General features: G+C 43.2%; 1 protein-coding gene across 1 annotated transcript in view; it reads left to right on the forward strand.

Moving 5' to 3' along the window:
* Positions 1 to 17,424, forward strand: part of NHLRC2 (NHL repeat containing 2) — a 1,194,979-nt gene that overhangs the window by 914,974 nt on the left and 262,581 nt on the right. The window contains exon 8 of the mRNA XM_069611865.1: positions 1,912 to 2,034. Within this exon, the coding sequence (XP_069467966.1) occupies positions 1,912 to 2,034 (123 nt within the window). The remainder of the gene's footprint in view (positions 1 to 1,911; positions 2,035 to 17,424) is intronic.

Consider the following 17,424-nt stretch of genomic DNA (forward strand, 5'->3'; position numbering starts at 1 on the left):
GTCATCCCTCTGGTCTCATCGCCTGGTGAAGGAATTTATGAAGGGACTGTTCCGATCGTTCCCGCCGGTGAAGGCTCCGGCCCTGGCGTGGGAGCTGAACGTGGTGCTTCCACATGGTGCTCATGGGGCTGCCATTCGAGCCTCTGCATTTGGCACCATTGAAATTTCTGTCGTGGAAAACAGCGTTCCTTGTGGCCATCACCTCCGCACGACGAGTGGGAGAGATTCAGGCCCTATCCTGCAAGCCTCCATACTTGACTTTCCATGAGGGAGGTGCTGAGGACGCACCCCTCCTTCACGCCCAAGGTGCCGTCGTACTTCCACCTCAACGAGCCCTTGGTGTTGGCAGTTTTCTTCCCGTCGCCTTCGTCGCCGGCCGAATGGACTTTGCACTTGCTGGATGTAGCTAGAGCGCTGAAGTTCTACGTGGACCGCACAAAGAGTTTTTGGAAGACATCACAGCTGTTTGTGAACTTTGGACCTGTGACCCATGGGAAGGCCCTCTCGAAGGCTTCCATTTCCAGATGGCTCTCCGGCTGCGTCATGCACTGTCATCGGTTGGCAAACCGACCGTTGCCCGGCAGTCCGAGAGCCCATTCGACCAGAGCGATCGCTGCTACTACGGCATTCTTGTCTGGTGTGCCCCTGCTGGACATCTGCAGGGCTGCTACGTGGAGGTCGACGCACACCTTCACGAAATTCTACTGCGTCGACCGGGATTCCAGGGAGGAGTCCAGGGTCGGTCAAGCAGTGCTGCGTAACCTGTTCGCCTGAAGGTGGGCCTGGTGAGGAGGTAAGAGTTGCTTACTGTTGAGTTTATGTAATGCTTAATGTTGAGCCTTGCCACCTCCCGTGGTTGTGCATGTGTATACTGCTATGTATTCTTATATTCATGAGCATGTGAATCCATGCCAGACCCCATGCTGGAGAAGGAACAAGTTACTTACTTGTAACTGTTGTTCTCCAGCTTGGGTCTGGCATGGAATCACAATTGAACCCTCCCTCCTACCCCTCTGCGGCTCTTCACTTGGTAATTCTGCCACTTTACGTGCTACCAAATCTGAGGATGGATGCCTGGGCCGGGGCTTAGGGAGAGGGTGGTCATTGGCTGGGGGCAGTATGACCCAGAGACCAGTGATTGGTTACTACTAAGAAAGACAGATCAGAAACGAAACTGATACTGATTTTGTCTTTACCGAGGATTCCCAGCCTGACGATGGGGAATATTCATGAGCATGTGAATCCAGGCCAGACCCATGCTGGAGAACAACAGTTACAGGTAAGTAACTTGTTCCTTATCATACTTTCTGGAGCATTACAGTGGCATTGCCGTTTTGTTTCATTTTTTATCACTCAGTTTTTTACATTTTTACTGTACTAAATGGACTGCAAAATATGAACGGTTAAACTCCTCTCTGATTAAACCATTCTTTTTCCATGAAGCAAAATTGATTAAATGTTGATTCAATAAGAAAGCACAGCAAATACACTACCTGTGCTTATTTTTCTTTCCTACAGAAATCCTACAGTTGAAGGAAACCTTTTCTAATGCCCGTAGATTTTCTCATATAAGGTTTACGAACCAATTCCTTCACATTTAACTTGAAGACTAAATGCCCAGTTTATGAAAAATATATATTTTTTTTAAATCTACTAATGATGTGCATATGATAACAGATTTAGTAAACTATTAATATGGACTTTGAATTCCTTGTGTACTACTCTAATGCAATATCTGTTATTTTAGTGTTATTTACTAGTGAATGTATAACCCTTTCTGAATGGCTATTCATGATGTAAGCCTATTGTGTCATTTTGTTGATGGTTGGTGCTGCATAGATCTTGTATCCTGAATTAAACCTACATTGATTGATCTTAACATAATGATACTAAACCTCTACGCTTCTTTAGAATTTATTTGCCTTTGGAGATGTTGACGGCAATGGAATTAATGCTAAGCTGCAGCACCCATTGGGAGTAGCCTGGGACAAGAAGAGAAACTTGCTTTATATAGCAGATTCATACAATCACAAGGTGAGTAGTGCTCTCCTGTTACCCATTGTATTTTTTCTTTTAAGACATTTTGACAGGATATATGGAGAACGGTGCAGAAGTGAATCTTAGGAGGATACTCCCACTATCCCATTCCCACAAAGCATTTGTTTTAAAAATTGGCCAAAAGGCTGCATTTCACACTGTATTCTTTGGGTGGAATTGGATTTACAGGCGGTTCCATAAGGCAATACGTTGAACATTCCAATAATTCAGATTTCTGGCCTCCTGCAGTACATAGGAGCATTTTGCTGCAGCAAACCAGGTACATTTCAAAAAGAAAACTGTACACCCGATAGTACACTGGTTGCACAGTAGACAAATAGATATTTGTGTTAGATCACTGACACATTACCTTATGCAATGTGTCACTATTACATTGGGAATTGGGACTATTCTGGTTTCCAGGGAACAGACAGTTCATGAGTTCAGGGTAGAAACAGCTGGAATTTTCCAAGCTACGGATGTCTTCATATATGTCCGGCGGGCGGGCATCCTTTGGCGAGCCATCTTTTTCTCCTTGACTAGTTTATAGAAGTCTGCTTCATAGATGACATGGAGCCTTTAGTGAACATGTGCATGTACAACTTTCAATGAATATGTCTGTGTGCGCCGCTTTCAATCTATTTCTATTCATTTGCCTTCAGATCTACAGATTCTGGGCTTGAGAAGTAATATCCCCTGTCAAAGGTACAATATTAAACCACCTGTACCCTTTCACCTCACACATAGTCTGCCCGTGAATTTCAGGATAAAGGATTGCATGTGTTTTACATTTTGTATGATTTCCTTTGAGTAGAAGAATATGCTGAGCTACTTTCGGTTGCACAAGTATCTATTTTTTTAATAGGATCCCATGTGTGACAACGTTAAATGATTTTCTGTCTAGCAATGATATTTCACGACGACTTTATGGCCTACGTCATTCTCTATGCCGGTAGGAACTCACAGATTCTATTTTAAAGAGTACTTAATTTTACAATAACACAAACTGCATTTAAATGTCATGGAATTATGTCAGTTTTACAACAATACTTCGATTTATTGAATATGAAATCTAACTTGGTACTTAAGTTAAATAGAAGACACAGGGCATTTTATTTAATACGGCACCTGTGTTTCTACCAAATTAGCCTCCCCATTTGCTCCCGGGCCCTCTTATTCCGGTGATTTACCATGGACTGCACTATAGGACAATGTGGAGCTATATTTGTGCTTCTTACTTACATTTTAAAGGTGGCTTCTTCTTTTGGAGAATCAGCTTGGACCCTCTCAGTCTGGAGTTACTCCATCAGCAAGATCCTTTTCAGCTGCCTAGCTGGAAATCAGTCTCCAGTATGGCCTTCTGAAAAGGTTCCTTTCTGCAGCTTGTAAGGTAACCAGTCCACTAGTTGGTCTCAGTTCTCTTCCCCAGTCTGCCATCTCCTTCTAGTAAGATCCACAAATCTCTCTTGATCCTCTTTGATCCTATCTATCTGTGTGCCAGGTATTTTATAATGTACAACTCCTCCCCTTATCTTGTGACTAAGTGGTGGGGGCTTTCACACCTTATCTTGTGACTGGCAAGATCCAACCTTAGTCTTATGACTGGAACGGTGGAGGGGAACATCGCTCCAAACCTTGTAAATAGGCATTTTGTTTCTGTATTATGACTTTTGGTGTTAATGTGATAATGGGATAAAATACAAATCCATAATGTCTACACATCAGGAGGACTCTGAGATGTGACATAACTGTGAGATGTATATTTATGGAGATATTTGATATTTGTTATCATTACACACCAGGTGGATTCTGTATCTGCTAAATACACGTTCTATCTACAAATCATAATTTGTCGCAAGTTCCTAGGATCTTCCACTATAAAGTTATTGATTTCTAAATAATTACTTTTTTGGTTTGAGATGCTACATGGAACTTTTTCTTCATCTTCACAAGAAGTGTTCGTTAAATGCCTATTTCAGCCACAAGATCTCACTGGTGGTACTTTGCAGATAAGCTCTTTTCTATAATACAGATTAATATAAGCCAGGGGTCTCCAACCTTTTTTTCGTTGGCAAGAGCTACTTGTAGTTAATAGCCAATAGTCAGGAGCTACTAGGGTGATGATATCCATGAGTATGAGAATTTCGACCAAGATGTTTTTGGGCACTTTATATGCTTTTCATATAGAAAAGGAATACTGTATGTATTTACTGTGATATTAATATATCAATAACTTCAAAAACATGTTTATTTTTTATTAGATGCTGTTTACTAAAAACTGTTAAGCATATCGGAAGTAGGAAACTAATCGAGACATTCATTGTGAAGGCTTAACCTGCATGCTATCCACCAGTGCTCAGTAATCTGGTGTTAAGCTTAAAACAGCAACAACACTCGGATGCTGTCAGACGGGATCAAGGTTTTGATTTCAGGAAGTTCAATTGAAAAAGTCAGATTCACAGAGATGGGCAATCACGTTGGCTGATAGTGCAGACACCTTTTTAGCCATAGTGATTGCACACCCGACATGGAAGGCATACATTCAGGACAATTTTTAAACTTGCTTACAACAGACTCAGCCATGGGAGTCACTGTGCCCTTCACAACTGCACCATCTGTAAAAGAGCATTTAAGGACACCTAATTCCAACTATCGTTTCGTAAAACATCTCACGTGTTATTTAAGTCCTGGTATTGCTAGACATGTCACTTTACATTCAGATTTAGTTTTTTAAATGTAAGTGGACGAGCAAAAGAATGCAGTGCATCTAGTAGTGTTCCATAGAGGTGGGCTCCTCCTTATCACGCCATATTCCATCCTAAACTTTAAAACAGTTTTGGTACTAGAGCTTTAAAACCTATCTGAAAATATAAAAAATAATTCACAGTTTTACCATAAACACACAAAGCGAGATGTACCTTTTTTCTTGGAAGCTGGGACTCACACAGATTATTTTTCTATGCACACACACGCATGCTGAGAAAGCGATTACAGCTGTATCTTTATTTCTCCCATTCTGATTGAAAGCCTACAATTACAAGCATGTAAAGTAATGCTAGCTGAAATAAATCTAAAGAAACACAGTGAGACTGAAACAATCACAGCCCCAGCTTTGTTTTACACAGATTTATGCACTCATGCCCTTTCTAATCCACCATCATTTGCACCACTTGGTGACAATGGCCACAGCACACATTTCCCATTTACTTTTGTTATTGATATTTAACCCCATGTTGGGACGCTGCCCAAGCCCTTCAAGCCCAGATGTAGCCCCTCCTCTCACAGTGCACACAGTTTTTGACTGTTTACTTTACAGGAGGAGGAGTGGGAGGGGCAGCGGAAAAGTCCCAGGGACTTCAGACACCAAAATAAACACACAGGGCTCATTTTGGTGTCTGATCAAAGAGCTACTGGGAAGCCTCAGGCGAGCTACCAGTAGCTCACGAGCTACTGGTTGGAGACCACTGATTATAAGCATACACATCTTTTGATTTTGTTGAAGTAAAAACTAGATTGAACAAGATGAAGCAGGTGAATCGTACTGTCCAGAAGCACCCATCTAGTCATCTGAAAACATACGACACACATTCCTGAGGTGGGGTCTTATTGCTGCAAGCTGATTCCAATTTAATGTTAAATGTTAAAGGTATTTATATAGCGCGCTGTCATCAACGGAGTTGGTCCCCAGGCGCTCAGGTGGATCTGTAAACAAAGAAGTGGGGGTTGGGTTAGTGGGCAAAGAGGGCGTAGGAAAGTGAGAAGTGGTGTAGTGTTGGCAGCTTCAGATTGGTTTTCACCGTGCTCTGAGCTTGGGTGTGAGTATAGGATCGAAGCGAGTCCTTGTGTGCTGTTGTTGCGATATATGTTTTGAATGTTTGTTGTTGCGGTGTGGTGAAGTGCGTGCGATTTGCTGTGAGAGAAGTGGTTGTGTGGGTTTTTGTGTGAAGTATGCAGAAATTTGAGGTTCTGGTTAGTGGGTTATATTTCTCTTAATCCGTGTGGTTGTGTTTTATGTATCCGGTTGGTAATATTCACAGTCCTATGTGGATGTGACACAGGCCAGTGACCACAATTACATACAAGTGTGGCACATGCCAGTAGTCACAGTACTGATTGTGGGGCTTGCTAGCATTCACAATTCCATCCAAGTGCGACGCTTGCTACCCTTCAAAGTCCTATCTAGATGTGACGAAGGCCAATGTGTACAACTCCATCCAAGTGTGGCACCCTTCAACATTCACATTTCTAAGTATGGGACCCGCTAACATTCACAGTGCCATCTAGATGCGACGCGGGCCGATATCCACAACTCCATTCAAGTGTGGCACATGCTGACATTCACAGTTCTAGGTATGGGACTTGCTAGCATTAGCAATTCCATCCAAGTGTGGTACTTCCTAACCTTCACAATCCCTTCAAGATGCGGCGCAGGCTACTGTTAAATTTATATCTAAAAGACATTTACATAAACAGGCAAGCACCATTTCAAGTTAATACAATTCAGTGTTGCAGAAAGTAATGAAAATAATAGTGGGGTTTATTTTCTCCATTTAAACTTTTTAGTTAAATGAACTACATTGTAATATATAATTGTTGATGCTATGGGGCCCTGCTGAGGCATTACCTGGTGTGATAAAAATTTTTCAACTTTGTAAAACTCTTGATGTCATTGAAACATGGAAACATCTTATTTTAGGAAGCAAGCTCACCTACTTGATGAGACGTCATTCGCTTGAGCAGTTTTTAATGCAATTTTGCCACATTCATGAGTAAGTGTTATAGGAACGTCTGTTGGTGGGTTATTAGAAATCGCTACTTTTAGCCCTTGTGAGAGTTATTAAATGTATATATGGTATGTTAGGTGAAACCTTTAATATGGGATACTAATTTAAATAGAATGTATTGCTAACTGTTTAAATGAATTGGTAATTATATGCCTTGTTATGTGGCGCTAGCAAGGGTTGCATAAAAAGGCTACAGATTTTACAAAAAGATGTAGTCAGAATTGTAAAAAATATCTCGAGACATGATCCTATCTCAGTGCAGAGGAAGAAGTTACATTGGCTCCCATTGGAGGCTAGAATCTATTTTAAAGTAAGTACAATTACTCCTAAATGCTATTCGGACAAGAACCTGTATTCCTTAAGGAACACACCACTATTCCACATTCTGAAAGAGTTAACTGGCCTAGTGACTTGATGCGGCTGGTATGTCCCAGAAGTAAATGCGCGAAGGGTAACGGTCGCTCTTTCCCGGTTCAAGCAGCTCTGGCTAGGAACTGGAACTGCGCCATGAGAAAAATGTACTTGTGTTTCGGAAAAGGTTAAAGACCTTCTTGTTTAATTAGATATGATTTAATCTATTTCAGATTTCTACTGTATCCTCTGCGCCCTGATGCCTGTGGGATTTCGGCGCATAATAAATATATAGATCAGCATTAAACAGATTTTAATTTAATGTTCTTATTTTTATTTCTTTTTATTCCTGTTCGTGATGTCTGGATGATAACTGTCGTATTGTCTGATGTATTCATTCTTTAGGTTTTTGAAAACTATATCACAATAAATAAATAAAATAATAATTGTTGAAAGAGCCATGAGGATAGCTCATTGGCTATGTTTGTCTCGGAAGCAAGACATTGCAGAACAGCACAGGTTTGAATCCCAATCCCACGTTTAGAGAATGGTCTCCTGTATTAACTGTGTTATAAAAGATAATTGTATTAATTGATTAAAATACAAATACAATTACATTATTCAAAAGTACATTTGGCTCTTTAATTCAACTCGGGAACATAGCACTGTGGTGAAAGCCTGGAATTGTTCATTTATCTAAAGCTCCAAAATAAATATTTGGGGGCCTGGCGAGTTCTTTTGATCAAAAGAACACTCCAAATGCTTGGACCTTATCCTTTATATGTGGCAAAGTTCCAATTTCAATGTGAATGGTTCTATGCATGTCCTTGGCATTGACAGTCAAGTCTCTGACCTCAATGTACTTAAATGCCCTAGAAATGGTTACAATTTGTGGAATTCTCTTTTAGACAATGTCTTTCTTGCTCTTTTGAAACACTTTCTACTCTGTGTATGTTAGGGAAATGATCTTCGGCACCATATTTTCTTACAATTATTACATATGATTACATATGATCCAGTCAAAAAATGTTGCATTGTGCTTTCGATGTAGTCTTATCGTCTATTTATTTTCACTGTTCAAGCACCACTCATAACGTCATTGAACAACTCTACTGTACATCAAAGATATAGTATTAGTTAAGTATTCCTCGACCTTCATTTACAAATACGTTCCGAAGAGTTTCTCAAATTAAATGCAAACCTTCTTTAAGCACTGGCTGCGCCAGATCATTATTTTCTAGTTTGAGTTACTAGGTGGCAGATCCAGCAATGAGCTGAAATGATTGCATTAGAGTAGAGTTAGGGAGAAATGGAATATGAGGAGAGACACAAAGCTTGACGTGTTCTTTGGTTATTTTTCCACCTATTGGTTGCCCATGGCCATAGTAATACCCAGGGCCATTCCCACCCAGCTCCTGCCCCTCCCCGCCCAAAGCACCTCCTAATGGGAACTCTGAGCTCGCTTTAATCAAGCCTTACTATAAAACTGTGCACTCTAAGTGCCTGCCAGTGTATGTTTTAAAACAGTCTTGTGAGAGTTAATGACTTAATTGGAGCTGTAAACACACTGCTGGTGAAATGAACATGTCTTAACCAGGTCTGTTTTCGGCCACTCAATTTGTAAGCACTATGCGTGTCTTTCAATGAAGTCCTGTTTAAAACAAGCATTGGCAAAGCCAACAGTTTTGGTTTGTGTATAAGTATTCGGTATTTGCCAGGCACTGCAATTCGATTCCCAGGTACACCGACCATTTTGCAGCTGCTACCATTGATGACCAGTTAATACCACTATGGCAGTAAATGGAAAATGCCTTTGTTTTAAAACAGTCTTGTGAGAGTTAATGACTTAATTGGAGCTGTAAACACACTGCTGGTGAAATGAACCTGTCTTAACCAGGTCTGTTTTCGGCCACACAATTTATAAGCACTATGCGTGTCTTTCAATGAAGTCCTGTTTAAAACAAGCATTTGCCAGGCACTGCAATTGGATTCCCAGGTACTCCGACCATTTTGCAGCTGCTACCATTGATGACCAGTTAATACCACTATGGCAGTTATTGGCAAATGCCTTTCCCATTGCTTACACAAAAGCCTAAATTGTTGGCTTTGCAAATGCTCGTTTTAAATTTATTGTGGATCTTAATGTTTATTCTTCTTGCACAACTCATTCTTCACAGATCATACCTTTATGATATGATATGGCATTTATAACGCACCTATACACAAGTGTTTCAAGGCGCGAATCTTTCTGAATCCGCAGCATTCGATAAATAAGGCACTTGTTTTTCAGAATTTGAGCTGTAGTGCAAAAATCCTCAGGTCAAATCTACCTGTTTTTCAGATGTACTTACTAGACACACTCCTTATTCTGTGCCCTTTGCCAGGTCAGACATCTTAGTGACTGACTCAGGTTTTTTGCGCCCAAGGAGAGGGCTTCTAAGGCCTCCAATCTTACCTGCATTGGCTGTATAATTTCTGCAATAGGCACTCTTAGTGAGTCCCCTATTATTCTCTTAAGACTCAGGCTGATGTTTGTCAGGGTACTTGTCTTCATAGTGTAGCATTTCCTCCTCAGGATAGTATTCCTCCTCCCATGTGACCAAGAGAGGCATTCTGCCATTTTCTTAAGATTATGCCAGCCCTCCTTACCTAAACCTGGAAATGGAAAACTGCTTGGACACCGTCAAAAGGCATATGGAGTTCGTAAAAGCAATGCCTCGCTACCGAGCAACTCAAGGATGCTTCTGAATGTTTGTGCTTTCCAATAAAATTATTTATCTCCCGCACACCAGCAAGTAATCATCGCCTTTCTAAGAGAATCCCATAATGGCGACCTCTCTGCGTGAACTCGTGTCACTACTGTCACCCTGGAGCGCTGGTAGCTCCCACCGGTCACCTTCTGTGCCCCGTTCACAACATCGTTCTGGGTGGGGATCACAGGGGCCAGAACACCACGCGGATTGTGCCCAATGCAAAAGTAACCTTGAGTTGGAAGGAAAGGTAGGAACCCAGTTCCCAGGCAATGTGCCGTATCCACAAGTGTATTCTGGGAACAGCACCCAGGTGTTTGGTGTCAAAGTTTCAGCTTTATCAGCCATCTCGAGCCTTATGATCATGAAGTGGGAGAATGGGACAATACCCTCCCCCCAATCTCATCCAGACCATGGCCTAGAGGATCACGACCTAGACACCCCCAACGAGACGAGTTTGTCTACTTACCAGATGACAAAATACCCTGGTTCAGGAAACTTATACATAAGAGGCGTATACCCACCAGCACGCCCAGCCCGCCCGGCTCAAGCCGATGTCTGCGACATGGATGAGCTCGACCAGAACAACAGCCACAAGTAGCCACATCGTTAGAGATGCCATAACGACATAGCCAACTGCCAAGAACACACGTGCCACCATGCACACTGGTCACTCACACACCAACCTACACGAAGAACATACACAGTGCTATGACGTAGGTGACTGACACACCCACTGACGTGCATCGTTGTTATTTTTCACATAGGCCTTTTTACAGCACCGCAGAAATGCAAGACGCCTCAAGAGCTTGTGTATATGCTTGCTGACGCTTCTCCTGCCACCCACCCCTATGACGACACCATCATGTATATCTAATGCTGCTTGTGACACCCTGTTAACCCGTGACCTCCATACTATGGATTATGTACCGCCACCCATGAACTAGGCCCGAATAGGCCGCAAGCAAGAGTCCCCAGGCAGGAGCCTACCAATGAAAATCCTCCCAGAACAAGAGTACAAGTGCTGACCATGCAGAACAGGTCCCCGGCGAGAGCTCACAGCCAAGGCCACAATGTTGCAACCCGCACGCCGCAAGTCCAGCACCAAGGTTACACCTGTAAAATGCCAAGCCCATAGAAACTAAATACAAACCTAATGCTCATAACTCTTGTTAAGGGACTTCAATTCAGCACTCCAACTAAGTCAATGCCTGGTCTGGGATGCCCAAGGGAAGCCCTTATTCATATATTTTTATGACAAGTTATGATCTGGACGATAAACCCTTATATAACGCCCCTCTATTTGAATCCCCATGACCTCACTGAGCCAAGAAGTAGGTTTGTTTTGCAATTTACAATTTTATTGAAAAATGAAACAAGATATATATCACACTTTTATAAATAAATTAATATTTGATAGCACACTTAAGAATATGACAGAGATCAACAATGGATAATGTTACACTGGCACACTTTTCTAATCACTTAGGAGTTGGTATAAAAAGAATAAGATAGCTGAGGATGCTTTATGGTTTCAAGGAAATTCAATGATGGAAAAGAATGCAGTACAAAAATAAACTGATATGGTTTCAACAAGAGATAATATAATCACTTTTCCCCTGGTGACAATTCACTCCCCCACCTTATGCAATGCAAAGAGATGGAAGGAGAGCACACAGTTTTCAGGAATACAATCAAATGCAATTCAATGTTCAGTTCCCCCAGCAAGCTTAGAGCAACCGGTATGCTTTTAAACACAGGCAAAAATACTTTTCATGGGATTTGCAATGGAGTGAAAATATGCTAAAAATGATTTTAATTCCGTATAGGAGATTCAGGGTAGTTGACAGCTACTTTGAATTAGTTCAGGTCTACACTAGCAATGATTCATGAGGGATTATCAGGTTGAAAACGAATTCAGCAATGCAAGCAAAAGACAGCGAAGTGGTAAATCGTGTTCCTAGCACACGTGGTTCAAAAGATACGGACGATTTTGTGGAGGTAGATTTTCAGAAATGAAATAATGATTCAGAATGGCAAATAACACTTTCACAGGTTTGAAATCACAGAATGAACACACGATTTCTATGATGCAGTTCTAAATCAGTGGAAATGGTTTGAATTAGATTATTTTAAACTAAGAGATTGGTTCTGGCACAGTTTTCAGGATACTCACTTCTAATCTTGGAAGGAATGGGCCTCTGTCACCGATCTGGTCAACAGGTTTGGACTGGACTCCGGGCGGTTGGTTCTGAAGTCACAGCTATCTGGGTCAGCTCTGCTCTGCTGGTCTGGATCTCTGGTCCTGACAAAAGTTCTTGGCACTGCACAGCGGTCTGGTCTGGGGCTGGTCTTTGGTTCTGGATACAGCACTGCTTTCTGGGTTCTCGCATAGGGTTCTAGCCAGAATCAAACAGCACAGCCCGGCTGTTGAAGAGTTTGGTTGGTTGCTGGATTCTGAGGCCTCTGGAAAGGATTCAGCTTGTGGACTAGGCCTCTCTGCTACAAGTTCTGGAGTCTAAGTTCTGGATCTGGAGTCAGCCGTCAAAATGCTTTGCAAGAAATCAGTTTGAAGTGGGAAGTGAATGGCCCTACCTGGATTTCAGTGGGTCCTTTTATGTCTTTAGAAAGTGGGTGGGGAGGCTGACTTTCTATGCCCCACCCTCTGAGGATCCTGATAGGCTAGAAAATTATCTGGGCTCTCACTGGGGAACTAAGTTGTGAGTCATCCAGTGTCATTTTTATGGAAAGAACACTCCCCTTTGGTTTCACTTATAAAATCAATTTTACCCAAAACACATTTCCCAGATACACAATTTGTTGAAATTACATATAGACGTCATAGATTGATCAAGGTACAGTTCGGTTCGAGGCACATGTTTCTACGAGCTTGGGTTAAAAAATAACAACATTTTGTGTTTTATAGTGACTTTCGCCATATTGGTTTTTTCTCAAAATTTACACAGACCTGTACCCTCTCCCTGAGCATATTAATATAAGTTATCATATCTCTAGCATAAATACAGTGTCTACAGCATTAATAAATTGCGGGGTTCGGTCCCAGAACATCGTACAGAATTGAGTTTGGACTCAAATTGTAGGTACATTTTTCATATTAAGGATCTCCAAATTGTACATTTCTGTCAGCTTCATACAATATTTTATAAGCAATTTAACAAAACATACATTTGGTGCAATATGAAATCCACAACCCAGTCTGGCCCGCCCCCCAGAAGCTTGGCTTGACTCGGAGATCAAATGTCTTCCTTCCCCCAGAGCAACTGTTGACAATTAGACCTCAAATCAGCATATTCTATTCAGCTGAAGGCATCCTTTGTCTGGTTTTTCCTGCTAGCAGAGCCCCAGTCCAGGGGGCCACTCCCAGTTCCTTTTGACACCAATCTCTTGGCTTGGGGCAGAAGGAAGCTTCTTTTGTTTAGGGGGGAGGTGTGGAATCTGTCTGATCCCAGTGTGGGAACACTTTTTAACTCTGCCACCAATGTTACAATTTGTCTTTTCTTACAATATAACCCACATTTTTAATACATCCATTAAACAATTGCTTCCTTCAAGTCATTTCAGAATCTAGTTTTCCATTGTCTCTACCCCTTAGCAAGTCTTTCTTCGGCATAGGTTGAGTTCAATTGTTGACTTTTCAAAAATAGTATGGTTTTAAAACGCCGGCTTCTGGCAGTGGTGAGCAACGGTACTGCACCCACTTTTGACAGCTCTCCTTACATCAATAGCTTAAAAATGAGATTTAGCGTGATAGCATATGATTCTTGCTCATACTGTGTTTGCGTGGATTCTAGCAGTAAATGATGTAGAACACCCAACAAGAAGTTGGATCCTTTTGGTGGTTTTGTGGCCATGATCTTAGCAATTTTTGACATTAATAAAAACAGATTTTGAACAGAACCATCTTTCTTTGCACTAGTTTTTGCTCTGTGTGTAGCCCATCACGCTCGCACTGGTGGGTGGTAGGTCAGACGACCATTTTTGTGTGTGCAAAACTGCGCGGTTTTCCTGGATTCTGCCGCAAACGTGGGCTTTTCCGCCATCTTGGATTTTCTAAGCCCACACCACCAAATGTTGTAGAATAATAGTTCAAACGTGGGTCAAGACACCTGACAAGCCCCCCCGCCCGACAACTTTGATTTCGAGTCGAGAGGGAGTCGGGTGCAAAGGAAGTTTTGATCCACTCGCTGGGATGTCCGCATCATCATCTTCTGATTCCGCAGATGGCACAGTTCAGCATCTTTTCCTCCATCAGGGTGGATCGATCGGTTCTCCTCACCGGTCCTGATGGGAGTTTCGGGCGGTACCCCGGGCCCCTCGGATCTTTGCTCTCGGTCCCCTGTAGAGCAAATGCTGGGGAAGCACCATCTTGCATCCAGTCATCAGCTCAAACAGTGACATTTTAGTTGCAGATGAAGGGGTAGATCTGATGGCCATCAGGACCAGAGGTAATCGGATATCCCAACTTGGCCCAGAATCTGCCACAAACTTTTTTAAGATGCTCACAATGGTTCTGTTGTATCTCTCCACTGCACCAGAAGAGGCTGGCCGGTAAGCAATATGTAGCTTCCTTTTAACCCCCAGTATCTCCCACATCTTAGTCATTACTTCGCTGGTAAAATGGCTACCTCTGTCTGACTCAATCCTTTGGGGTTGATCAAAACGCGAAAAGATGTGGTTGATCATCAGGGCAGCTGCTGTTTCAGCCTTGCAGTTTGGGGCCGGGAGACAATCCACCGATTTAGTAAATAAGCATGTCACCGTCAACATGTACTTATTTCCCCTAGTGGAGCGAATCACGGGGCCTATGAAGTCGACTTGCAAATCTGACCATGGCAGTGTCATCCCCCTCTTTTGGAGAGGCGCGTGAGGGAAGTTGGCTGAAATTGTGCACACACAAGACACCCCAAGTATTTGTCGAGGTCCTGCCCCATGTGTGGCTAGTAGGCAACCTCTCTTAAGATCTCAAGTGTTGTATGAAACCCCCTATGACCGGCGGTGGCCGCATCATGGGTGTGACTTAACATCAGGCTTCGGAATGAGGTAGGGACCACCCAGTGATCATGGCCAGCTTGGGATTTCCTTACCAGCAAACCGTCCTGGATTCTGAACATTTTTGGACATTTCATCAACACTCTAAGGTCCTCTTTCCCAATGTAATCGGTATCCATCAAGGGAAAGTTCTCAGGGTCCTCAATGTGTTGGTAGAACTTACCAGTTATTGGATCCCCCTTCTGAGCCGTGATCAAATCAGCATCTGGGGTCTCCTTACTCCATTGTGCAGGTAAAAGATAATTGTGAGCATTTGTCTGGGACCTAGTGATAGCAGTGACCTGGATTTCACCCAACAGGGACTCAATGTCTATTAGATTCCCTTGGATGGCACCGGTTTTGGCCAGCTGATCAGCTAAGTCATTTCCCGTTTTGTCTGGTCCCTCTACTTTGGAATGACCCTTGATCTTTTTCCAGTAGACAGTCATCCAATTCGAGTTGACCAGATCATCAATATTTTGGATTAACTTCCCATGTTTCAAGGGTTTGTTATTAGCACATAACATGCCTCTGGTTTTCCAATTAACCATTGAAGTTGGACAGCAGTGAGGATGGATTGATGCACAGCCATCAACTCTGCCACCTGACTACTTCGGGGACCAATTTTGTACCCAGCAGAGGGCTCTGGGGGCTCATTCACCCATGCATTCACTACGCCGGCAACCAGTTCTTTTTCCCTGTTGTTGTCAATATGGTAAGAGCATCCATCCACATAGACAGTGGGCATTCCCTCACACTTTTCTTCTTCAAAGACTTTGTGTGGGGAATTAAGGTATGCCTCCATGTTGTCCTTGATTTTTAGACTTTCGTCCTCGAGACAGTTTTCTCTGGCACAATCATGCAAGTCAGCCAGACCTTGCGCGAGGGGACTCTTCTTGTTTTGGCCATATCTGACCTCCACAGGAAAGCCTTGCATTGACAGAATCCAGGAAGTAATTCGGGAATTACTCACATTTCCAGGCCGGATTCTGTCACTTTGGAGATATTGCAGAGGCTGGTGTGGAGTCAACACTATGATGTGTTCGCCCTGGATAAACGGGCGGTAATTCTTCAATGCCCACACCGTTGCCAGGAGTGCCTTCTCACAGTCGTTGAATTTTTCCTCCACAGAGGATAAAGTTTTGCTCGCATAGGAGATTACTTTATTGACCTTGAATTGCTTTTGATATAATACTGCAGTCAAGCATGTATTAGAGAACCCGGTCTCCAAGAAAAACTCCTTGTTTCTGACAGGGTAAGCTAGGCAAGGCGCTTGTGAGAGGCTTCTTTTGAGCTGTCCTACTGCCTCGGATTGTTCTGGACCCCCATTCCCACTTGACCCCCTCCCTTCAGGAGATGAATCAGGGGTCTGTTGATCTCTGCGTAGCCCTCAATGGACTTTCTGCTGTAATTAGTCAGTCCAAGGAGGCTCCTTAGTTCCCGCAGAGTTGTGGGGTCTTTCAGTTTCTGGAGGGCTTCCACTTTCATTTCCTGCGGACAGAGACCCTGAGGAGTAATCTCATGCCCCAAGAAATTAACACAGGTTCTACACCACTGTGCTTTCTGAAAGGAAAGTTTTGCTCCGGCGGCCCTCAACTGGGTCAGAACATAACGGATCTCCGCTATGTGTTCCTCCACCGATGAACTTTTGATGAGGACATCATCTACATAAGCCAGGTTACCCCTCGCACCCAGGTCGGGCACGGCCTTGTGTAGGAAAATGTTGAATTCATTGCCGGAGTTGAGGTATCCGAAGGGAGTCCGGGTCCATGTGTACTGCTGGCCCCCAAAGGTAAAACCCAGCTTGTATTGGTCCTCCCTACTGACAGGCACAGTCCAGTATCCATTGGTCAGGTCTATTGCGGTGAATACCTGTGACCCCTGGATCTGGGCCAGCCCTTGGTCAATGTAGGGAAGAGGCCATCGGGAAGTATGGACCCGTTTGTTGAGCTCCCTAAGGTCGGCGCAGAGTCTCCACTGGCCGTTTGGCTTCAATATTCCCAGCACCAGATTATTGAAGGTGCTGTGGACTGGACAGATTATTCCCCGGGACTCAAGGTTCTTAATTATTTCAATAAACGACTCCATTGATGCGAGAGGCAAGCAATATTGCTTCACAAACACTGGAGTCATGCCAGGGTCCGTGGGAATTGTTGTGTGGATGTCGGTGCGACCACAGTCATATGAGTCCACCACAAAGAGATCTTGGAAATCCAAGAAAACTTGTTCCAACTTTTGCTTCTGCTCCAGAGTCACACAGGCATCAGCTAGGTTGACTCTCTCTTCAGCCATCTGCCTGAAGCCTGGAAAGACTTCTGGTTTTGCTATCTCAGCGGCCTCCTCCAGCTGGGTGGAGAAGTCCCTAGTCAGGGTGCTGATTTGGACTGGAGGCTTCAGGTGGGAACAGCAGCCCTCATGGACCTGGAAAATCACCTCATCCCTTCTGAAGTCAC

This window comes from Ambystoma mexicanum, chromosome 8 (assembly GCF_040938575.1).
Source record: "Ambystoma mexicanum isolate Mex_15411 chromosome 8, UKY_AmexF1_1, whole genome shotgun sequence".
Taxonomy (NCBI): Eukaryota; Metazoa; Chordata; class Amphibia; order Caudata; family Ambystomatidae; genus Ambystoma; species Ambystoma mexicanum.